General features: G+C 40.9%; 1 protein-coding gene across 2 annotated transcripts in view; it reads left to right on the top strand.

Annotated features, from left to right (window-relative positions):
* Nucleotides 1-25089, top strand: part of CTNNAL1 (catenin alpha like 1) — a 65506-nt gene that overhangs the window by 11723 nt on the left and 28694 nt on the right. For both annotated transcript variants that reach the window (XM_078061564.1, XM_078061563.1), the window contains exons 2-7: nucleotides 4919-5108; nucleotides 16044-16231; nucleotides 17874-17993; nucleotides 20435-20524; nucleotides 21540-21710; nucleotides 24826-25026. In XM_078061564.1, the coding sequence (XP_077917690.1) occupies nucleotides 4919-5108; nucleotides 16044-16231; nucleotides 17874-17993; nucleotides 20435-20524; nucleotides 21540-21710; nucleotides 24826-25026 (960 nt within the window). The remainder of the gene's footprint in view (nucleotides 1-4918; nucleotides 5109-16043; nucleotides 16232-17873; nucleotides 17994-20434; nucleotides 20525-21539; nucleotides 21711-24825; nucleotides 25027-25089) is intronic.

The raw sequence follows: 25089 nt of genomic DNA, 5'->3' as shown, positions 1-25089 counted from the left end.
GGAGTATTCTTTAAAAAAAAAAAAAAACATTTGAGATTGTATTAGTTATTTACTGCTGCAAAATAAGTTACCTCATACTTAATGGTTTAAAAACAACAAACATTTATTATTTTAGATTCTGTGTTTCAGGAGTTTGTGAGTGGCTTACCTGCCTGGTTTTAGACTACTCACGTGTCTGTAAGCAGTAGGCCTCAGACTCTTGCTCGCTCGCTGTTGGTCAGAGGCCTCCCTCAGTTCTTTGTCATGTCAGACTGCATCCGGCTGGTCAGGTGACTTCATGACATGGTAACTGGCTTCCCCTAGAGTGAATAATCTCAGAGAGAGAAAGATTGAAACCACAGTGTCTTTATGACCTGCCCATAAATGTAGCGTACCGTCACTTCTGCTTTATTAGAAGTGAATCACTAAGTTCAGCCCACACTCAAGGACAGGGGAACGAAGCTCCACCTCTTGAAGGAGGAATAGCAAAGAATTTGTGGACATATTTTAAAATCATCACACTCCACCCTCTGGCCACAGATCGTTTACTTTCTTCCCATTTGCAAACAACCTCCACCCCAGTCCTCCTAAAAGTCTCATTCCTCTATGGCATCAGCTGGAAATTCAAGATTTTGGCATCTAATTCTGATTCAGATGAGGCTTTTTGTGTGTGTAGTTCCTTAGATGTAGCTCCTTGAGTATAGTTCCATTTGATCTGAAAACTTGTGAACTACAGCGACAAATTATCTGCTCCCAAACACACAACTTATAGTGGTAGGACAGGCAGAGAATAATCATTATGGACATTTTTGTTAAAACAACAATAACACCCCCCAAAAAAACCAAAACAAAACAAACAGAATAGGCATAGGATAACTGCCATATACTTCTGTTTGAAAATGGGAAACATAAGAATAGGAATCACTGGTTCACAGTATTCTGAAAGCTACCGAGACACGTGTTAGCAGTACCTTGACGAAGACCTGCGGTGTGGGAATGATTCTTCATGGCTCTTAGCACTGCTCTCGGAGCCATCCTCGCTCATGAGAGGTGGCTCATGTTGTAGCTGCATAGTTTCTCAGCCCGCTCCCTGCCTGTGGAAGCTTGGGGATTCAGAAGCCTCTCTTCATTTTGTACTGATCTGTCTCCTTCAGTCCAAGCTGGTAGCATTCCTCCTGACATAATTAGCTTTAAAATTTTGTGGGTCTCCTGCGAATCTTACTGGGCTCACTCAATTAGGCAAACCATACCCACAAGTCTCTTTATGATAAGCCCTGCTCTAACTTGGGCTTTTGCTGGGGCTCCTGAGGACTATACCTCTAAAACTTCTCAGGAGACCTGTTGTTTAAGTGAATGGATCTCTGGAACACCACCTTGAACACCATCTCTGAATGCCATCTGAGATCTTAACAAGATTTTATAGTCACACTCTTAGCTTCATCTTTAGACCGTGCTTTCCTGACAGTGCCCTAGATTTTGTTTTTGCTTGGAAGCCATTCTTAATCTTAGCATCATTTGCCTTCTGGAGGAGCAAGGAATTTTCAAACCCAGTAGGGCCTGGCTTCTTTTTATTTAAGAGTGTTCCCTTTAGCTTCTGTCTCACCTCTTATATTTTACGTTTTAAGCAAGAAACCAAGTGGCATCTTCAAAATCTGTCTTGAAATCTCCTTAGCTAGATCATCCAGTTCATTAGGTATATTCTGTAATTTACACATTCCTGGGGTGATTTTCTGCCATTACATAACAAAGATCCTTTTTTCTCCAGTTTCCAATAAGATTTTTCTCATTTTCCTTTAAGCCTTCACCCATAGCTTCTCAATGGTCACCATACTTCTATAAAGTTTATTCAGCACTCTCTAGCTTTTACTAACTCCTCAAAGTCCATTCAGCTTCCACGGCCTGATGTCAAAGCCACTCCCACATTTTGGGTTTTGTTACAGCATTGCCCCAGTTCCAGATACCAAAACATGTATTTGTTATCTATTAATACATAACAAATTACCCCAAATTTACAGCCTTAATACAATAAATATTTATCATCTCATAGTTTCTGTGGGTCAAGAATTCTGCAATGGTTTACCTGGTAGTTCTGGATTAAGGTCTTTTGTGAGATGGAAATCAGGATGTTGGCTGGACCCACGGTAATCTGAAGGCTTGACTGAGGCTGAAGAATTTGTTCCCATCTTCACTCTTGCTGTAGGCAGGAGGCTTCAGTTCTTCATTACCTTTTGGCCAGAGGCCTCAGTTTCTTCCCCTGTGAGTCTCTCCATAGAATTGCATGAGTATCCTCCAAGATATGGTAGCTGGTTTTCTCCCACAGTGGTTGATCTGAGATTGAGGAGTGGGAGAGATGGAAGTTACAATGTGTTTTATTACCTACTCTCAGAAGTATGCCATTGCTTCTATGTTATTCATTAGAAGTGAGTCACTAAGCTCAGTTCATACTTAAGGGGAGAAAAATGAGGCTCTACCTCTTAAAAGAAGAAATATCGAAGATCTTATGGACACATTTAAAAATAGCTACAGGGGCGCCTGGGTGGCTCAGTTGGTTAAGTGTTGAACTCTTGGTTTGGGCTCAGGTCATGAGATCAAGCCCTGCAACGGAGCTCTGCACTCAGTGCAGAATCTACTTGTCCCTCTCCCTCTGCTCCTCCCCCCCCCCAACTCTCTCTCTCTCCCAAGTAAATAAATAAATAAATACATATATACATAAATCACTACAGAGATCATATCACTTTCCTGCTTAGAAACCCTTCAGTGGCTTCCTGTCACACTTAGAATAAAATACAAACTCTTTACTCCAATTCACAGCCTTCCATGGCTGATCCCTGCCCACCTGCTGGATATTGGTTTATATTTGTCCTCTTGACCCTGTTCTTTGACCACTTCTGGCCTTACCTCATTTCTTGAACAGGACAGGCTCCCCTTCTCTCTCTCCCCATCTCCCCCTTTCCCCCTCTCTCTCCATATCCCTCTCCCTACCCCTCTCCCGCTCCCTATCTCTCTCCCTTTCTCTCTCTGTCTTTTAACAATTATATCTTCTCCCTAGAATGCTTTGTCTCCTGGTGTTTGCCAGCTTGGCTGCTTTATATCATTTAGATCTTAGCTTAAATGGCATTTCCTCATAGAAGGAAGACCAACTAATCCGAAGTAGCTACACAAATACTTTCTACCACATTATCCTATTTTAATCTTTTGCATAGCATTTACATTAATTGTTTTTGTTTACCTATTTGCTTGATTATCGTGTCTCCCCTCCTCCCACTTGAATGAGAGTTTGGGCCTTTCTTTCTTGTACATTGCTTTTTCATCATTGCATATGATAGGTGTGCAATAAATATATTTCATATGATTGCATTATTGTTATCCTGTTAGACTATAAGCTGAATAGGGACGGAGTTGTGTTAGTCTTGTTCACTGATACATCTTTAGGAACTGGCATCTAGGAAATATTAAAAAATTTAAAAATAATATTATAGGTGAGGAAATTTGGAAAGATTAAGTAAATTCCCCTGGGTCATTTAGCTGGTAATGGCAGAGCCGAGGCTCAAACCCAGGCCTTCCTGATTCTAAATTATTAATACCATAACATAAAGTGCCTGGTACATAGTAGTTGCTCAAAGAACCATTCCCTTCCTCTTTTCTTAATTCTCTGTTCTGGTCTTTGTTAATGCACTTATATAAATCATTTCACAGTTATATTTAGTGGACATGTACTATTTAGGATCTGTATTTTTTATGTAACATTGCTTAAATATTTTTATATGTCAGTATAGTTCATGTACTAGTTCTCTAGGACATTTTGAAGACTTATATTTGTTTGAACAAGCTTAACTTGTCACCTTTTATATTTTATTTCAGGGCCTGGAATCAAGTGTTAAAACTCTTGGTATTTAATTTACTTTGGGTCTACAACAACACTCAGAGAAGTATAACACGTAGATTACAATGGTCATTTTAAAATGTTTGGCTAATTCAGTAAGCATGTATGGCACGCTTACCCTTTTGTACGACCTATACACTGTGCTAGGCAGTGGAGTGAAATGCAAGGGGAACAAGGTGCTGTCTCTACTCTCACAGCAGCTCAAGCCGTATTAGAGGAAACTAGATCTCTAGTATGCAGTAAGAACTAAGAAGTATTTTGGTTTTCTGTGGGGTTTATTTGAATGTAATGATCCCTCCTTTCCTACTTTTCTCCTGTCTTTAAATTTGTTGAAATATCTGGAGGGCTTCTGGAACTGTGTGTCCCAGATAACTGTCATCAGGTAAACTTGGAATTGTTATTAATGGAAACATTGTCCTAAGGAGGGATGCAGGATGGATGCTTTGCTGGTTGTCTCTGGGTTGAAGCATTAAAGCTGTAAATTTAGTCTTAGGCCAAAGACTGTTGCTATATGCTGGACCTAGTCTCATATGCTGGACTTAATTTTCTTAGCCTTTGTGATACAGCTTTAAAAGATATTGAGGGGCGCCTGGGTGGCTCAGTTGGTTAAGCCACTGCCTTCGGCTCAGGTTATGATCCTGGAGTCCCGGGATCGAGTCCCGCATCGGGCTCCCTGCTCAGCAGGGAGTCTGCTTCTCCCTCTGACCCTCCCCCTTCTCATGCTCTCTCTCTCTATCTCATTCTCTCTCTCAAATAAATAAACAAAATCTTAAAAAAAAAAAAAAAAATAAAAAATAAAAGATATTGAGATAGGGGCGCCTGGGTGGCTCAGATGGTTAAGCGTCTGCCTTCAGCTCAGGTCATGATCCCAGAATCCTGGGATCGAGCCCTGCATGGGGCTCCCTGCTCGGCGGGGAGCCTGCTTCTCCCTCTCCCTCTACTACTCCCCCTGCTTGTGCTCTCTTGCACTCTGTCAAATAAATAAATAAAATCTTAAAAAAAAAAAAAGATATTGAGATAAATTTTAATCAAGTTGCTTTCATCTTTTATTTTTAGATTACCACGCTTATTAATCATAAAGATAATACCAAAAAGTCTGATAAAACTCTGCAAGCAATTCAGCGTGTAGGACAAGCCGTCAACTTGGCAGTTGGAAGATTTGTTAAAGTAGGGGAAGCTATAGCCAATGAAAACTGGGATTTGAAAGAAGAAATAAATATTGCCTGTATTGAAGCTAAACAAGCAGGTATGTGATATTGATATTAAAGCCTATTTATACCAGTTTTATTGCTTTGGATATGATGACAAGTTACTGTCTTATTTTGAGTAAAGATGTGTACTGTGCCTTAGCCCTGTGATTACAGATTCCTAGGACGTTAAAGGCCTGGATTAGCTTCCAGGAATATTGAACTTCTCTTGGCTCAAATCCTAAATCTGGCACATTGAATTCTTTCACTGGGTAGGGTAGTGTCTTCCATTCTTGCCATTAACCATTGAAATGCCAGAGACATAGGAGAATGTGAGGCATAGACTCTGCCCTTGAGGAGCGTATTAGTCTAATTGCCACCATGTAGAAAATGGAAATAAAATTAGCATGTTCGGGGTTGTAAGTTTGAGCCCCACGTTAGGTATAGAAATTACTTAAAAATAAAATCTTAAAAAAATTAGCATGTTCCTATACTCATAGCAGACCAATCATAGCGATTTCAAATTTTGTGATGTCCCACAATTTTCTATAGCTGGTGGCACAAAAGCCTGAGAGAACCTGGGGTGTCTTGATGGATACAAATAGTTCACCTTTGTTGAAGTATAATTTATCCATTTATCCTTTCAATAAAGATTTACTGAGTGCTGGCTATAGGCCAGGCTTTCTTCTAGGCCATAGGGATACAGCTGTGTACACGTCAGTCAAATGTCTGCCCTCATGGAGCTTGCGTTCTAGTGGGGGAGACCATAAACAAATGAATAGATATATAATGGTTATTCATGAAAAATTAAAGCAGAGTAAGGGTTAAGAGATCAATGGAGGTATATTTTAGAGAGGTCGGGTTTTCCCAATTTTGATGCTATTGACATTTTGGGCTGGATAATTACTTGTTGATAATTCTTTGTTGGGGGTGGGGGCTGTCCTGTACATTATAAAGTGTTTACTAGAATCCCTAGCTCCTACCTATTAGACGCCATTTGATTCCCCTCTTCCCACACTGTGACACCAAAAATGTTTCCAGACATTACCAAATGTCCATCACGGGGTCAAAATGGCCCCCCGTTGAGAACTATTGAGGTAGGGGGTCAGGAAGCCCCTCTAAGGAAGTAACATTGTGGCAGAGTCTGCTCCAATGAGGGCCCCAGCTACATGAATGAACATCTGGTAGAATGGTACTTCTGGCAAGGAGGAGAGTGAGAACAGGTATAGGCTTCTAGAAGGGCAAAGACAGGAGCTTTGGACTGTGTTCTAAGTATGATAGGGGGCCTGGTGGAAGGTTTTTTGCGGGGTGGTGACATAATCTCATATTTTATTATTTTTATTTATTTATTTACTTATTTATTTTAATTTTTATTGTTATGTTAATCCCCATACATTACATCATTAGTTTTAGATGTAGTGTTCCATGATTCATTGTTTGTGCATAACACCCAGTGCTCCATGCAGAACGTGCCCTCCTCAATACCCATCACCAGGCTAACCCATCCTCCCACCCCCCTCCCCTCTAGAACCCTCAGTTTGTTTCAGAGTCCATCGTCTCTCATGGTTCGTCTACCCCTCCGATTTCCCCCCCTTCATTCTTCCCCTCCTGCTACCTTCTTCTTTTTTTTTTTTTTAACATATATTGCATTATTTGTTTCAGAGGTACAGATCTGAGATTCAACAGTCCTGCACAATTCACAGCACTCACCAGAGCACATACCCTCCCCAGTGTCCATCACCCAGTCACCCCATCCCTCCCACCCCACCCCCCACTCCAGCAACCCTCAGTTTGTTTCCTGAGATTAAGAATTCCTCATATCAGTGAGGTCATATGATACATGTCTTTCTCTGTTTGACTTATTTTGCTCAGCATAATACCCTCCAGTTCCATCCACGTCGTTGCAAATGGCAAGATCTCATTCCTTTTGATGGCTGCATACTATTCCATTGTATATATATACCACATCTTCTTTATCCATTCATCTGTCGATGGACATCTTGGCTCTTTCCACAGTTTGGCTATTGTGGACATTGCTGCTATAAACATCGGGGTGCACGTACCCTTTCGGATCCCTACTTTTGTATCTTTGGGGTAAATACCCAGTAGTGCAATTGCTGGATCATATGGGAGCTCTATTTTCAACTTTTTGAAGAACCTCCACACTGTTTTCCAGAGTGGCTGCACCAGCTTGCATTCCCACCAACAGTGTAGGAGGGTTCCCCTTTCTCCGCATCCCCGCCAACATCTGTCATTTCCTGACTTGTTAATTTTAGCCATTGTGACTGGTGTGAGGTGGTATCTCATTGAGGTTTTGATTTGGATTTCCCTGATGCCGAGCGGTATTGAGCATTTTTTCATGTGTCTGTTGGCCATTTGGATGTCTTCTTTGGAAAAATGTCTGTTCATGTCTTCTGTCCATTTCTTGATTGGATTCTTTGTTCTTTGGGTGTTGAGTTTGATGAGTTCTTTATAGATTTTGGATACTAGCCCTTTATCTGATATGTCATTTGCAAATATCTTCTCCCATTCTGTCGGTTGTCTTTTGGTTTTGTTGACTGTTTCCTTTGCTTTGCAAAAGCTTTTTATCTTGATGAAGTCCCAATAGTTCATTTTTGCCCTTGCTTCCCTTGCCTTTGGTGATGTTTCTAGGAAGAAGTTGCTGTGGCTGAGGTCGAAGAGGTTGCTGCCTGTGTTCTCCTTTAGGATTTTGATGGACTCCTGTCTCACATTTAGGTCTTTCAACCATTTGGAGTCTATTTTTGTGTGTGGTGTAAGGAAATGGTCCAGTTTCATTCTTCTGCATGTGGCTATCCAATGATCCGAACACCATTTGTTGAAGAGACTGTCTTTTTTCCATTGGACATTCTTTCCTGCTTTGTCAAAGATTAGTTGACCATAGAGTTGAGGGTCCATTTCTGGGCTCTCTATTCTGTTCCATTGATCTATGTGTCTGTTTTTGTGCCAGTACCAGACTGTCTTGATGATGACAGCTTTGTAATAGAGCTGGAAGTCCGGAATTGTGATGCCGCCAGCTTTGCTTTTCTTTTTCAACATTCCTCTGGCTATGCGGGGTCTTTTCTGGTTCCATACAAATTTTAGGATTATTTGTTCCATTTCTTTGAAAACAGTGGATGGTATTTTGATGGGGATTGCATTGAATGTGTAGATTGCTCTAGGTAGCATTGACATCTTCACAATATTTGTTCTTCCAATCCATGAACATGGAACGTTTTTCCATTTCTTTGTGTCTTCCTCCATTTCTTTCATGAGTATTTTATAGTTTTCTGAGTACAGATCCTTTGCCTCTTTGGTTAGATTTATTCCTAGGTATCTTATGGTTTTGGGTGCAATTGTAAATGGGATTGACTCCTTAATTTCTCTTTTTTCTGTCTTGTTGTTGGTGTATAGGAATGCCACTGACTTCTATGCATTGATTTTATATCCTGCCACTTTACTGAATTCCTGTATGAGTTCTAGCAGTTTTGGAGTGGAGTCTTTGGGGTTTTCCACATAAAGTATCATATCATCTGCAAAGAGTGAGAGTTTGACTTCTTCTTTGCTGATTTGGATGCCTATTTTTTTTTTTTTTAATGAATTTTTTATAGTGGTTAGGCGATGGGGGCCGGGGTGAGAGTTCCTGCACATAGGCAGGACCTTATGTGGTTTGAATCTCCAACCAGTGGCAAAGGAGGGAGCACCCACCCTTTCTTATCAACTGGCTTAAATGTAGGGCAGAAGGGGGAAGAAAAGGGGTCAAGCTTAAAAGGTGTTAGCAGTTGAACATCAGAAAATGGAGTCAGACTCCTCATGAGGTAGTTTCCTTCTTACAAGGACAGTTGTGATTACATTTAGGGCCCATGCAGATGATCCAGAGTAATCTCTCCATCTCAAGATCTTTAACTTCAAGTCAGCAAAGTCCTTCAAGCCATATAAGATAACATTCACAGGTTCCAAGGGATTAGGACCTGGGTATCTTTGGGGGCCATTATTCAGCCTACCACAACCCACCACTGATATTGCACTATTAGTGCAAATAGCAACATAGTGCAAAAGGCAAATAACTTCTTGATATTATGAGAACAGTTGCCATGGACCCCTTAAAAGGGTCTCAGGGTCCCCCACAGGTCCATGGGTCACACTTTGAGAACTGTAGCTCTGGGGTATGTAGGTAGAAGTGGACTTAACTAAGTTCATAGGGATGTACAACTTCAATTTTACTTGATATTGTCAAACTGTTCTCCTTAAAGGTTGTAGCAATTTGTATCCCACCACCAAGGTGGCAGGGTTCCTGTTTCCCCACATCCTCACCAAACCTGGCGTTATCAGATTTAAATTTTTTGCCAACATGACAGATGTGACACAATCTTACTCTTTTTTTTAGATTTATTTATTTATTTAAGAAATCTTTGCACCCAATGTGGGGCTTGAACTTATGACTCTGAGATTAAGAGTCAAATGCTTTTCCAACTGAGCCAGCCAGACACCCCAACACAAATCTTATTCTTGTTTTGCTTTGTATTTCTCTAATTTTTTTTTAAAATTTTATTATGTTAGTCACCATACAGTATATCATTAGTTTTTGATGTAGTGATCCACAATCCATTGTTTTCGTATAACACCCAGTGCTCCATGCAGTACGTGCCCTCCTTAATACCCATCACCGGGCTAACCAATCCCCCCTCCCCACTCCCCTCTAAAACCCTGTTTTTTTTCTCAGAGTCCATAGTCTCTAATGGTTCATCTCTCTCTCCAATTCCCCCCCCCATTTTTCCCTTCCTTCTCCTAATATCCTCCATGCTATTCCTTATGTTCCACAAATAAGTGAAACCATATGATAATTGACTTTCTCTGCTTGACTTATTTCACTTAGCATAATCTCCTCCAGTCCCATCCATGTTGATGTAAAAGTTGGGTATAATCTCATATTTTAAAAAGGTCACTGGTGGTTTCTATATGGAGAGTAGATATTAGGAGGCATGAGGGTGAAATCAGAGACCAATTAGAAGGTTGTTGCAGGGGTTCAGTTGATGAATGATGGCGACTTAGATCAGGTCATCACATTTGAGGTGGTGAAAATCAGTTGCATTTGGTTGTATTATCAAGGTAGAGCTGATACGATTTACTGATAGTTTGGATGTGGGATGTGACAGAAAGAGGAGTCATGGATAACTCCAAGGTTTGGAGTATGAACAGCTAGGGAAATGGTGGTGCCATTTACTGAGATGGGCAACCCTGAGGGAAGAGCAGGTGTGTTTGGAGGATCATCCTAAGTGAGATAAAGCCAAGTAAATACAGAGGGACCAACCAGATCATACATGGTCCTGTGTGTTATATGAGTGACTTTAGGTATTGCTCTATAGATGACAGGTTGAGGAATTTTCAGCCAGATAAGAGACATAGTTTTGTGTTAGAAATCTTTCTGGTAGGATAGAAGAAATGAACAAATGAGGGTTAATTAGAGAGAGTTGAGGATAAAGGCAGGGAGATTAATGTGGAAACTTTTACAATAAACCAGGCTAAGCCAAGGCAATGCCTTAGGGATAATAACAGGGAGAATACCTGAAATATTCATTAAGGTGGTTAAATAGATAGGACTTCGTTATTGGTTAAAAGCAGGGAGGATTCTGAGTTGACTCGAGTTTGTAGCCATTCACTGTGCTAGTGAATAGATTTTAAGTGGGGATGGAAGGATGATGGCCTTATTCTATTCATAATTTATATTTTGCCTACATTTTATTTTATTTATTTATTTATTATTTTTTTAAAGATTTTTTATTTATTTGACAGAGACACAGTAAAGAGAGGGAACACAAGAAGGGGGAGTGGGAGAGGGAGAAGCAGGCTTCCCGCGGAGCAAGGAGCCCGATGCGGGGCTCAGTCCCAGGACCCTGGGATCATGACCTGAGCCGAAGGCAGATGCTTAACGACTGAGCCACCCAGGCACCCCTTGCCTACATTTTAAAGAGGATTTGAAATAGCTTACAATAAAAGATACATGTTTAATAAATCATTGCAATGGGAGATGAAAATAAATATACTGGAAACTTTGGCCAACATTGTTACTCTAATTAAGCATGAAATTTATCTTTGTACTTCCTGGAAGGCAAGACACAAAAGTGGGAAAGAAGGGGTTATATAATTCTCATTGTTTGTTGAAAGGAAACAAACCAGCTTGTCAAGTGGAGAGCAACTTCTTTCCTGGCACTAAATTACTGTGTGGGCGCTTATACAACAGACATTACATAATGCAATGGACAATTTAACAGAAAATGTAGAGATGTTCTACATATTACTGTTTTTTTATAGCAGCCCTTAATTAAAGCAAGAGTAGGGGTTTTTGAATGAAAGGGCAAGCTGAGTCCTACTCACCTTATGGGCTTTGTAGGATGTCACTGTGCTCAGTATAGGGTGAGAAAAGAGGACGTGGTCCACCAACTCACACTCCTGTAGACTGTGGCACTTGGAAGCCATCTGTTGTCATGGGCTCCACCTGTTGTCTCTTTTTGAAGTGCCCTTCCCCCTCTTGAGAACTACCTCTTCTGTCACTCTGGTAAGAGAATGAGAATGGCACCTCCTGGAGTTGTGTAGTATGGAAGCCTTATTTTCTCTTAACATGTACAAATTTCAGACTTAACTTGCATCACTCCTGAAATGTTTCTAGCCCACTCAGCCCATAGTAATCAATTTCTCCTTTGGACAATTTAATATTTATTTGAGGGAAATAATGTAAAGTAGTGATAAGGAACTAGGATTTTGGAGTCAGACTGCCTGGATTTCAGTCCCAACTCTTCACTTGATAGCAGTGTGATATTGGGCAAGCTATTAAAATTTTTTAAACCTCAGTTTTCTCATCAATAAAATGGGGTAATGTTAGTGTTTATAGAAGTGTTTTGATATAATGCATGTATGCATTTGGCACATAAAAGGACTCAATAAGTATTATCATTATAATTGTTATTATTTTTTTTACTTTTCTTTCCTCTGGTGACTTCTTTTTTTTTTTTTCTTAAAGATTTTATTTTTAAGTAATCTCTGCACCCAACGTGGGGCTCAAACTTACAACCCTGAGATCAAGAGTCACACGCTTTACCCACTGAGCCAGCCAGGGGCCCCTCTTCTGTTGACTTCTTGCATTGTGTTTTTACATTTGGTTAAATTGAGGTATAATTGGCATATAATGTTATGTTAGTTTCGGCTGTACAACACAATGATTTGATATTTGGATGTACAGTTGACCCTTGAAAAACACAGCGGTTAGGGGCACCAACCTCTGTGCAGTTGAAAATCCATGTATGACTTTTGACTCCTCAAAAACTTAACTCCTAATAGCTTACTGTTGACCAGAAGTCTTACCAATAACAAATGGTTGATTAATACATGTTTTGTATGTTATATGCATTGTATACTGTATTCTTACAATAAAGTAAGCTAGAGAAAAGAAAATGTTATTAAGAAAATCATAAGGGGGACGCCTGAGTGGCCTAGTCAGTTAATCGTCTGCTTTTGGCTCGGGTCATGATTCCAGGGTCTTGGGATCGAGTCCCACATCCAGCTCCTTGCTCAGTGGGGAACCTGCTTCTCCATCTGCCTGCCGCTCCCCCTGGCTTGTGTTCTCTATCTCTCTGACAAATAAATAAATAAAATATTTTTAAAAAATCATAAGGAAGAGAAAATACATTTGCAGTACTATCGTGTGTTTATTGAAAAAAATCTGCATGTAAGTGGACCCACAGCATTCAAACCCACATTGTTGAAGGGTCAACTATATTGTAAAATGATCACCATAGTAAGTCTAGTTAACATCTGTCACCAAACATAGTTAAAAATTTTGTGTGTGTAGTGAGAACTTTTAAGATTTACTCTCTTAAAAATATGCAATATTTAAAAAAATATGCAGGGTGCCTGGGTGGCTCAGTCATTAAGCATCTTCCTTTGGCTCGGGTCATGATCCCAGGGTCCTGGGATCGAGCCCCACATTGGGCTCTCTGCTCGGCGGGAAGCCTGCTTCTCCCTCTCCCACTCCCCCCTGCTTGTGTTCCTGCTCTCACTATCTCTCTCTGTCAAATAAATAAAATCTTTTAAAAAATTTAAAAAATTAAAAAAATAAAATATATGCAATACAGTATTGGGCGCCTGGGTGGCTCAGTCGTTAAGCGTCTGCCTTCGGCTCAGGTCATGATCCCAGGGTCCTGGGATCGAGTCCCACATCGGGCTCCCTGCTCGGCGGGAAGCCTGCTTCTCCCTCTCCCACTCCCCCTGCTTGTGTTCCCTCTCTCGCTGTGTCTCTCTCTGTCAAATAAATAAATAAAATCTTAAAAAAAAAAAAAAAAAAAAAAAGGTAATTTATTAAAAAAAAAAAAAAAAAAATACAGTATTAACTATGGTTGCCAAGCTATATATCGCATCCCCATGACTTATTTGGTAACTAGAATTTTGTAATGTTGACTCCACCCAATTTGTGCCCCCTTTCAACATTTTTACTTGTCCCATATTTTTTATGGGAGTGCAATAAATATCTATAATAGACTGACTTTAGATTTTCACATTAAGACACAACACTAATTACATATACAAGTTAAAAATGGCAACCACGAAGCTAAAAGGACAGCATTGTGACTTTTTCGGGGAGCTAATTTCTGAACAGTCTACACTTTGAACAATTTTTGTAATGTTAAGGAAGAATTTGACCATGTTAATGGAGCTAACCAAATGTTACCATCCCACATAGTTACGAGTTTAATGCCTGGGTTTAGTCAGAAAAAGGAAAAGTTACATAATGCCATATGGGCAGGCTCATATGTAGTATCTTTGAGGATTGAGAGCTGTAGGAAAAAGTAACATTTTCCAGAGGCAGAGAGGAAACATTTTTATCCTCAAAGCTATTGCAAGCTGATACTTTTCCTCCTGCCCCTTTCTGTGCTCATGAAGGTTCAATGCTAACCTTTTCTCCTCTGTGTATTTTGCTGTATAAACTGTATAGTGACCTACTGCTGTGTAACAAATTAACCCGAACCTAGCAACTTAAAACCACAAACATTTATTACTGCACATAGTTTCCGAGGGTCAGAAATCAGGGAGTGGCTTAGCCAGTGGGGTCTCTCCCCCAAGGCTGCCCTCAAGGTGTCTGCTGGCCTGTAGTTATCTGGAGGTTGACTGGACTGCAGGATCTGCTTTCCAGTTCCCTCTGTTGGTTGTTGGCAGGCTTCACTTCTTTGTTGGCTTTTGGGCAGAGGCCTGAGTTTCTCATCTATGCCTCTTTGTAAGAATGGCTGCTTACAACATGGTAGCTGGCTTCCCTGAGACAGAGAGAGAGAGAGCAACCAAGATGGCTACCTTAGTGTCTTTAAAAACCTGTCTTGGAAGTGACATACCATCACTTCTGCTGTAAACCCTAGTATGATGTGGGAGGAGACGACACACGGATGTGGTAAATTCCAGGAGGTGGGAATCACTGGGAGCCGTCTTGCAGGCTGGCTGCCACAGACTTCCTCTATTAGTAGAGTTTCAGCTGTTGTCATGATAGGTGACCAATCCATAGCTACAGGCTTGTCTTTTGGGTGTTCCTGTGTTGTTTCAAATTCCTGTTGTCTGAAAGTAAATTTATCATTTCCCTTTCTGTGCCCTTCTGATGTTTTTTTAAAAAGTGATTTAGGTTCACAACCTTGAAGGCTTTTTTTTTTCATTTCTCTTTTTCTTATCACTGCTCAGGTACCAATTTTATATTTTCTTTCTCTGATATCTCCCAAATCATCTTTTTTATGTTCCTGTAGCTACCGTCCTTGCAAGATCCTTACTGCTTCATACCCACAAATGAAATGCTGCCTGAGTAATACTCTGACTTTGAGTCTCTCCTTTCTCCAGACTGACCCTAAATCTTGATTTCATTATGTCACACCTTGTGACCTGTCCGTTAAAATTCAGGTACTTTTACTCAAGATCCTTAGCCTATGGGCTGATACCTTATTGGGTATATATAATAATATTGACAAGGGGGCTTTTGTGAGAAAATCAATCCATGCACTAAGGTTTATATAGGATGTAAAAAATTACCTTGAACATTGCAAGATGATGGAAAGTTTATTTTTTTAATCTTGTTAAGTTAAACAGTAAAGTTTGGAAGAAATTACAGCCTGGCTTCATTTTTAAGGAGAACAAATATTTGTATTGTTTTACTGATAGATAATTGCTATTACAGAAATCAAAGCATTTTGCTAGCAACATTTTGATAGTGAAGAAGAGACTTGTTCTAGAGGGTTGGGCGTTCATTTGGTAGAATGGTTTATGCTGGGCATCATAAGAAGTATACATTCAAACAGCAAGCCTCAGAGTCAGCCTGTGTCTTAAGTTCTCAGGAGAGATACTTTTGTTTTTTTCCCACCCAGAGCCCAGGCTGCCCAACAGATAAACTTGCATATTATTTCCCTTTGCCTATGGACGATTTTTCTAGGCCCCCTTATTACTGAGGATGCCTCCCAAGAGGCCCAAAGGTTTGTCTTCTTTTCATGGGTGTTCTTAAGAACCCTAGCCTCTTCAGGCTGTGGAGATGGGCAGTGACTACCACCCCCGCCCCAGTACTTTTCTATCCCCTCACCCCTGGCCAAAGCCTTGGCAACTGCTTACTGCCCTACTTTAGATTCTTCTTTGGTTATTGGCCCTTGGGATTTCTCTTATTTGGTCTTACAGAGAAGAAGGCTTTTTTAGATCATGTAGTTTGCCATATCACTAGAAGAAAAATTAAAATATTTTGCGAACTTGGTGAAGGCTACAAATTTCTCAGAGTTCTTAAGAATGTGCCATTATTTTGTCATTAGAGAGCCTCATACGATAATCCTTGTGCTCATCAAGGAGAAGCTGTTTCTTCTTCCTGAAATGAGACTCCAAAGCCAAGTGTCTACCCACTTGAGCACATTCCCTTCAAGAGTAAAGTCTGGATTTTAATTTAAGTGCATCTTATTCCCAATTTAACTTTTCACCCTTGCCTTTCTTGTTAGGAGAAACAATTGCAGCACTTACAGATATAAGCAGCTTGAATCATCCAGAATCTGATGGCCAGATCACAATTTTTACAGATAAAACAGGAGTTATAAAGGCTGCAAGATTACTTCTTTCTTCAGTGACAAAAGTGTTGTTGCTGGCAGACCGAGTAGTCATTAAGCAGATAATAACATCAAGAAATAAGGTATTTGTCTTTCTCGTGTTTCTATACTTGTGTCTTTTGGGGTTGTTCAAAAGTTGTTTTTTAGGTTAATTACAGGTAATTTGGCAATGCTTATCAATTTTAATTGTTTTACCTCCAGTTGTCTGTAGTTTAAAAGTGGTATTTCTTCTGTACCTATAATTCCTAAACAATGTGTGTACTGGGTCTAAACATTTAGATGTAAATAATATTTCTTCTCAGAAAATCGTTATCTACTTGTTGAGGTTTATTCGTGAAAGCTTTTCATGTGTACAAATTTGGGAAGAAAAGCCAAGAACCATGACAGTGTATGTAGTAGAAACCTAATTGATAAAAATACCAAATTCCTCAGTACCTTTTTTTTCAGAGTCAGAGGATAATAATTTATAAGCTTAAAAAAATTCAGTCATCTGAAATTGCAGTTATCAACACTACAAGAAATTTCTTTATGCAACATCCCTAGAGGTTATGAATAATCATAAAGCTTGCAGAATAAATTTAAACTCTCCAGTCTAGAACTCTTCCAGTTGCTCAGATAATGGTCGTGCTCCCCCATCATCCAGCAAAGCCAGGGCATGGACAGTCACTTTTTTCCCTGGATAATTCCCTAGGCAAGGAGGAGGGTAGTCTGCCAGGAAAGGGATTGTCTCAATCAGGTTTGAGGACAGAACTACCTGATGGGTGTTGAGTGAACTAAAGAGTGTGAGTTTCAAGCGAAAAAGAAATTGGAGAGGTGGATCGGGCAGTGCTGGAGTGATAGGAAAAAAACCCCTATCTCTTTGAAAGACGGAGTTTCTGCTCAGCGTAGCAATCTGCCTTATCTGTGCTAGTCGCCTGGACTTCCTGAGCTGCCAGGGCAGGTTAACGTGCCAAACAGCCATCATATCCTCATTTTCAAAAGTAAACACAGGATATCTGTGTTTTCTTTACCTATCTTGGTCTGACGAAAGCTAATCCAGTACTATTATTTTAAGAGAAAAGTATTTGAAAATATATTTCACATCTATTTACTTTTAATATCAAGAAAACACCTAACATTGTCTGTCAGCTCTACTATTGGTTTCTCACTTTTTTTTTTTGCCCCTGGCTACCCAAAGCCTCTTGGCAATTAATTTATTCAACACAGACAATTCCTGACTGATCCATACTGTTCTCCTGCTCTCGAAGCACCACACCTTCCTTTCCACTCCTCACTGTGCAGGTGACCTTCCTTCCACTTTCTTGGGAAGAATGGGGTTCCCCAAAGTGAACCTTAAGGCTTCTGTGTATTACCTTTATCCTCCCTGTCTCCCTAGTTCTCTGAAGATGGGATTACCTCTGTCCTGCATATGTCCACCTTCTCCAGACTTTGCTACATAAATGATCCCCTCCTGTATATCAAGGTGTTTCTTGTACTCTTTTTCCTTTTAATTTTCAAGTAAGCTCAGGTCTCCCCATCATAAAAACAAATCATTCCCTAGATGATTCTAACCTTTGGATGTGCTTCTACTTCTCTGGGCTCCTCCTTCCCTGTCTTCCCCTGTGACGACTCCTTCTCAGCTCTCCCCTAGAATTCAGAGTTTCTCCTTTTTCTTTTCTATTCAGACTTGACATCTCAGTCTCTTTCATGTCTACACCTGACAATCAAATATTCTCTGTTTTGCAGGTTCTTGCAACTATGGAAAGACTAGAGAAAGTGAATAGCTTTCAGGAGTTTGTCCAAATATTCAGTCAATTTGGAAATGAAATGGTGGAGTTTGCACATCTAACTGGAGATAGACAAAATGTATGTGTTTACCACATTTAAACATTTTCAAATACATGCATACTTTTTCATTTGGATGGAGGTGTGATCTTTGTGATTATCTGGGTTGGTTTATTTGCTTATTAAATTTATAACCTTGGTATTGAAAGCCTTTCATAAAGGAGCTAGGATAAAGTAAGTAAATTTATGTGACTTTTTTTTTCTTTTTTTTGCATACATGTAATAGTTAAATATGTTCTTACCACACACACTAGGAAAAGTCATATTTGCCTTCAGGGCTCAGATCTAATACTTCCTCTTTTAGGAAAATACATTTGACTCTTCTACCAGGGCTCAGGCAAATAAATGGAGTCATCATATATATTCTGTTAGTATTTTATTCTGTTTCTGTTTTTGTAACATGTTATGTATTATTCTGCTGTTATCTATTTCTGTCAGTTTTCTCAGTAGTAATAAGTCAAGCCATTATTTATCTGCATTAGCTATGTGTTAGGTACTTGATACACATGATCTCATTAATTTTGAAAACATTCTTGTAAGACAGGTATTGTTATTACTGTTTTACACCTGAGGACATAGAACCTGAGAGGATAATAAACTTTCCCAAGGTCACTCATCTAGCAGGTTGAACTTCGTTATGTCTGATTTTGGAGCCTGTAGTTTTTAACCTACACTGTGATATTAGTTCTTTATAGGTCTGTTCCTCAATTTAGACTATAAGCCCCCCAAATTTAGGGAGGTGGAAGACCATATTATATTTAGAGTTGACTTTTCTTTGTTGGGGTATTCATGCATTAGTTCATCTTGTCAGCAGGTTAGATATATAATAAGGGACCTCTTGAGATGTTTTGGTGTAGTCCCATAGAGTATCATCATGGTGGATGTGAACTTTCCTGGTTGTAGCTGGAGTTGGAAGAGGGGTATTGGCCTGGAAAGTGGCAGGCTGGTTTGTATGCTTCACCTAGTACTTCTTGGACCATCTGGGTTTTATGGAGGCCTCTTTTTGTCCTGGGGACTAGACCTCTCTAACAGATTGAGATGCCCTCTTTTTCGCTCATTTATTATCACCGTACAATAGATGGTGTCTTGTATGGCCTACAACCCACAAATGGAAAGACTGACTAATGTGACAGGTGAAAATTTTGTGTAATTCAAATTTCAGTGTCCATAAGTAAAGTTTTGTTGGGACACAGCCATGTTTGTTTGTTTATGGATTGTCTCAGGGTGGCTTTCACACTGCAATGGCAGAATTAAGTAGTTGTTTCAGACTCTGACCCAGAAAGCCTGAAAAATTTATTATCTGGCCTTCTGTTGAAAATGGCTGCTGACCTCTGATTTAGATGGCCATGACCAAATTATTATAAGAGTATTTGGTTCTAGATTTGATCACACTGTTTAGGTACTTTCTGTAATAGCACACATCCTTATCAAGGGCTCTATGAAGAGAAACTAAAAGAAAATAATTCAAAGCATGGTGCCTGCTCCAGATTTCATAATCTAGTTGGAGAAAATGATAGACCTGAGAAACATCTTCAGACTGTTTCAGAGCAGGGGCGCCTGGGTGGCTCAGTCGTTAAGCGGCTGCCTTCTGCTCAGGTCATGATCCCGGGGTCCTGGGATCGAGGCCCACATCGGGCTCCCTGCTCACCGGGAAGCCTGCTTCTCCCTCTCCCGCTCCCCCTGCTTTTGTTCCTGCTCTCGCTGTCTCTCTCTCTGTCAAATAAATAAATAAAATCTTAAAAAAAAAAAAAAAAAAGACTGTTTCAGAGCAGCATATTGGTTAAGTTTAACCAGACATGGTCTCTGAAAGAGTTGACTTCTAAGTATCTAATCTGAAGGAAATAATAACCCATAACTGCTCGATAACTAGGTCACTCTTTTTTTTTTTTAAGGATTTTTTTTTATTTATTTGAGAGAGAGAATGAGAGAGAGAGAGAGAGAGAGAGCACATGAGAGGGGGGAAGGTCAGAGGGAGAAGCAGACTCCCTGCTGAGCAGGGAGCCCGATGCGGGACTCGATCCCAGGACTCCAGGATCATGACCTGAGCCGAAGGCAGTTGCTTAACCAACTGAGCCACCCAGGCGCCCTAACTAGGTCACTCTTAACGGAGTAAAGCATAGGACGGTTGTTTCGGGTCGGGAGTGAGGTATATCCACATGGGCACAAGAATGTCAGGTGTGCATGCAGGCCACCAGCGTGCAAGCCGCGAGGCCTCCCCCTGCTCTGTCTCAGGCCCTCAGGCCCTGGCTCTGCCACCCTCAGTAAGGGCACCTGCTTCTTTCCACAGTGTGTTGATGGATTTAGATCAAAGCGGTGACATTTTATCAAACTTCATCCTGGTTTTTTTCACTTTGTCACTTTTTAAACAATGTTACTTAATTGATTCTTGTTGCGTAAATGATTTTTTTCATGAAATTGTTTACAGGATCCTAGACCGCTCAGTGGTTTTATTTCTTTTTTAGGATCTGAAAGACGAGAAGAAAAAGGCAAAAATGGCAGCAGCCAGGGCAGTTCTTGAAAAGTGTACAATGATGCTTCTCACAGCCTCAAAGGTAGGGACCCTTTTGTTTTACCTGCTTAAATGCATCTACTTTATATGGTTTACATTTTTAGAAAGGTCGAAGTGATAACTTGGAGTATAGGCTACAGCAGTCAGATCTCAGTTATCCTTTAGCAAGAAGGCTCACTTCCTTCCCCGGTTCCAGACGGCGGTCAGTCCGCGAGTCAGCTGCGTGAGCAGCCGAGCGCAAGGTGGCGTGTGAGGTGCCGGGAGTCGGGGTCTGTCACACACGGTCACTGCCCACAGGGTTTGCCAGGCTCGTCGGGGAGCCAACACATGTACTGTCGAGAAAGCGAGGCAAGTTAGAATCTGTTAAGTAACAGTGGAGTATTAATCCAGCCTTTGGTTTGTTTATTCTGTAAATTCATATGTCTGGTTCCTTATTCTACTATTAACAAAATTGTCAGTCGAGCGCTGGTGATTCCAAACAGCAGCTGGCCAGCAACTCGGTACAATTCAAGAAAAAACTAGTCAACAGCTTGTGAGCAGTTTATTTAGAATTGCCTTTTCCGCTCGCAGGATTTACTCTAGGCTGGGTTAGTGAGGCCACCACAACAGCTCCCTGGAGCCGGCTTGCAAGGCTCTGTTCACATGGAGGCCCCCTGAGCAGCTTTCATTCACATCATTCTTAAAAAGTCAAAGATATCCACTGTCATAGAACATGTGTTCATGTGTGCTCGTCCTCGTTCTTTTTTAGGTTTTGCACAGGGAAGGCAACATTTTAAAATAGTTTTAATCGTGATGAAGATAGTTCCTCCCCCAAATTTTAAGTAAACTTATTGAAGTATAAAGATACAGTTTTGCACTCTGCCTTTTTCACTTAACCTTGCTATCGCTTTTTACTCATCCTGCTTCCACTTTTAGTGAGGAGAAGCAGCTGGGTGAGCCAGGGACCCAGGAGATTTTGGTAAAGAACCATTTTTATTAGCATGATATGTTCTCTGTAAGATTTTGTGTATTATGGTATGGGCCCAATCTGAAAATAAAAATTTTCAATTGTTTTGAAGACATGTCTCAGGCATCCCAACTGTGAATCAGCCCATAAAAACAAAGAGGGAGTATTTGACCGAATGAAAGTGGCATTAGATAAGGTGATTGAAATCGTGACTGACTGCAAACCAAGTGGAGAGACTGACATTTCATCTGTCAGTATTTTTACTGGAATTAAAGAATTCAAGGTAAGAATAGAGAGAATGTATTTTTTTCTTTCCATATCAGAGGAACATCTTTAGAGGTAGTATCCATGTTCTGTTATAATATTTTAGGATAGATGCTTCACAAAAGCAGAGATTTTTAACACAGTGTCACTCTGTATAAACTTAATATTCGGTAACATTTGGTTTAGTGTAGTTTGTACGGAGAACGTTGGTCTGGGGTTATGGTAGCTGCCGGGCCCTGTGTCACTGCATGGTTCAGCAGAAGCCTCCTGTCCTGTTTAGAAAGGTGTTCCCTGCCCAGTCTTTTGAGCAGTGCTGTGCTATCCGTCTGTGGCTGGTGACAGACAGCAAATGGTTTCTGCTGGAATCCCTACTCTTCCCTGAGCTCTAGGGTGGATATTTTGAGACTTTAATAATAGTAATAGTATTCATGTTAATTAAAATCTGGAATGAACACTAATACATGCTAACATGTATTATTGAGCATTTACTCTGTGCCAACCCTGTTCCGAATGCTTTAAATGTATGTACCTGTAAAATCCTATAAGAACTATTGCTACTATACTGTTGGGGAGACTGAGAAATAGAGATTAAGTAATTTGCCAGCAAGGAAGTGCCAGAGTTAGGATTTGAAACCAGGCAGTCTGACTCAGAATCCCCCCCATTTTTGGGCAGAACTTCTCATGGGAAGTCAGAGAGCTGGTGAAGGTGCTCTCTGGGTCTGATTGAGGAGGGCCCTAGGAAATCATCTCGTAAAAGCCCTCATTTAACAGCTGGGAAGACTGAGGCCCTTGGAAGTTATCTATAGGCTAAGGGCTGCAATGAAGATGGCATTCCTTCCATCTTTTTAATTCCTACTTAGGTAGGAACATGGGATGAAAGAAAGTCATGGAAAAAACAGTTATTTTTAGGGGTTGTTGTCTTCCTGAATATTATCTAATTTAATCACTAACTTCCCTTTAGGTGGGTACTATTATCATTGTGTTTTTGAGGAGGAAAGCTAGTAAGTGGTGGAACCCTTCTTTAGAACCGGGACTCGCTAATCCCAAAGTCCGTGACCTTTCAGTTGATGCCTGTGGGTTTGCCTGTATGCTGCTGGTCCTGCCCTAACTCTTTCTGAGGGCAAAGAAGCTACAAAGACCAGTCATGGTTTTAGAGTTTGTATTACCTGAGGGATCTTAGAGCTTATTTTTCTAATCCCCTCTTTTTATAAAGGCCGAGGGGGAGATGTCTTCTCAAGGGTTAAAGGATAATTAGGGAAACAAATAGGACGAGAGCCAAGTCTTTTGCTTCTTGCTGCTACCCTTGGGCTCCAGGTTACCTCGGGCGGAGCTGTGCCTGAGGCTGCTGCAGCCGGGCTAGCTGCTGACCCTCCACCAGCCGCAGTCTGCAGGGCGGAGCTGTTACGGATAGACTCCGTCTCACCGTCAGTGGGTATCTTTTTGGCCTCTTACCATTTTTCCTGGTGGAGAGTATAATCTGTAGACGGAGACGGGATGCTTTACTGTGCTCGGTACTGTGAATATGTGGACAAATCTTAGGAAACCATATAAATGAATGGCTTTTGAAAAAACAACTCTACTCAGTTGCTGTTTTTTTAATTTTATTTTTAAAAACATTTTTTTAAGACTATTTATTTGTCAGAGAGAGAGAGCACAAGCAGAGGGAGCTGCAGGTAGAGGGAGAGGGAGAAGCAGGCTCGCCACTGAGCAGGGAGCCGGATGCGGGACTCGATCCCAGGGCCCTGGGACCATGACCTGAGCCGAAGGCAGATGCTTAACCGACTGAGCCACCCAGGCGCCCCTCAGCTGCTGTTTAAAAGCATGTGTATGTTCTTTCAAAGGGGAGAATCAAAAACCTTAACATAAATGGTGTATGGTCAACATGATTGATTTTTATGTTGTAATTCTGTTTAAATTCTAAATTCTCAGATGCTCCTTGTCAATTCCATACCTCACTTTTATCCATGTTCTTTCCTAGCTTAAAAAAAAAAAATGCCATCTACCTAGGATGGGGTGGTTACTGGAGACACCTTGGGCCAAGAGGAGGAGGGGAAGCAGGCCCCGACTATGGCCTCTTGACCTTCCCAAATCTTGGTATTTTTGTGGGTCCTGTGAAAATGGGTCAGATGTAAGGATTAACTTGAGACTATGTTTGTGAAAGGACTTTAAAGTGCTAAACAAATGTAAGCTATTCTTATCAGCACATTCAGTGTGAGCACAGTCATGGTCATCACCGCGGATTGCCTCTTGGCCCAAGTTGTTTTGTGACTCCGCTCATGGGCTGGCGTTTAGACCCAGCTGCAGCGGCATAGTGTCATGTAGGCAGCTGAGAGAGAGAAAGATGTGCCAGTGAACGCGTGTCCGTCACGCGTTCCGGGAACTCTGAGCACAGGATGGCTGAAGTGACAGGTTGTTGGGAACTTGAGGGGTGGTTGGACAGACTGTCAGAAAGATCTATAAAGTCAAGACCCTAGAGGATTTTGTGTTATGCAGTAGAAATTTGAGCTTAATTTTATACGTGGTGAGGAGTCAGTTGGAGGGAGGTGGCAATATCAGAAGCTTTCCATTTTAGAAAGATGATACAGGTAGAGGATGGTAGAGAAGGTTTTGGTCAGGGAGGTGCTGTCGGACATAAGTCAAAATGTAGGGAGACCGATTAGGTTACTAGGAGAGTTTTGCTGAATTAAGGAAGGAAAATTTGGTGCCTTTCCCAGCCCTTCCCATACCCACACCCTCCACACCCTGTCCCCCTGGGCTCAGCACAAGTTCATATTTGGGTGTAGCGTCTTTCAGGACTTTGCCTCAGCATTTTCTCAGGTGCAAATTCTCTACCTGTGGGCTGGTTCATTTTTCCTACCGGTTGCTACATGATCATGCTTTTCTGCCTTAGTATTTACTGACTTCATAGGACTGTTGTATTAACAGCTGTTGTAGTGAATCTCTGCATGGTTGCTGGTGGCCCTTGAGCAATGTGTCCTGGAGAATAGAGTCATCACTAGAGGTTGTATTCCCCCCCGAGCCCTCAGACAGGGAAGGAAATTGCTAGTGTCTCTCTGGGCACTCTTAGAAGTTACAGCCCATTTGGTTATGTGGGAATATTGACTCATGCAGATGGATATCCTTTCTGTTCTCAGATGAATATTGAAGCTCTTCTGGAGAATCTTTATTTTCAGTCAAAAGAGAATCTTTCTGCTACTCTGGAAGTCATTTTGGAGCGCACTGAGGACTTTACTGATTCTGCCTACACCAGCCATGAGCACAGGGAACGCATCTTGGAACTGTCAACTCAGGCAAGACTGGAACTGCAGCAGTTACTTTCTGTGTGGATTCAAAGTGTAAGAACTTTTTTTCGTCAGAGCGATCCTATACAATAGCTTTTTCCTAAAGCTCTGAGAATT

This window comes from Halichoerus grypus, chromosome 14, assembly GCF_964656455.1.
Source record: "Halichoerus grypus chromosome 14, mHalGry1.hap1.1, whole genome shotgun sequence".
NCBI classification, from domain to species: domain Eukaryota; kingdom Metazoa; phylum Chordata; class Mammalia; order Carnivora; family Phocidae; genus Halichoerus; species Halichoerus grypus.
This window is presented reverse-complemented; position numbering and strand designations above follow the sequence as displayed.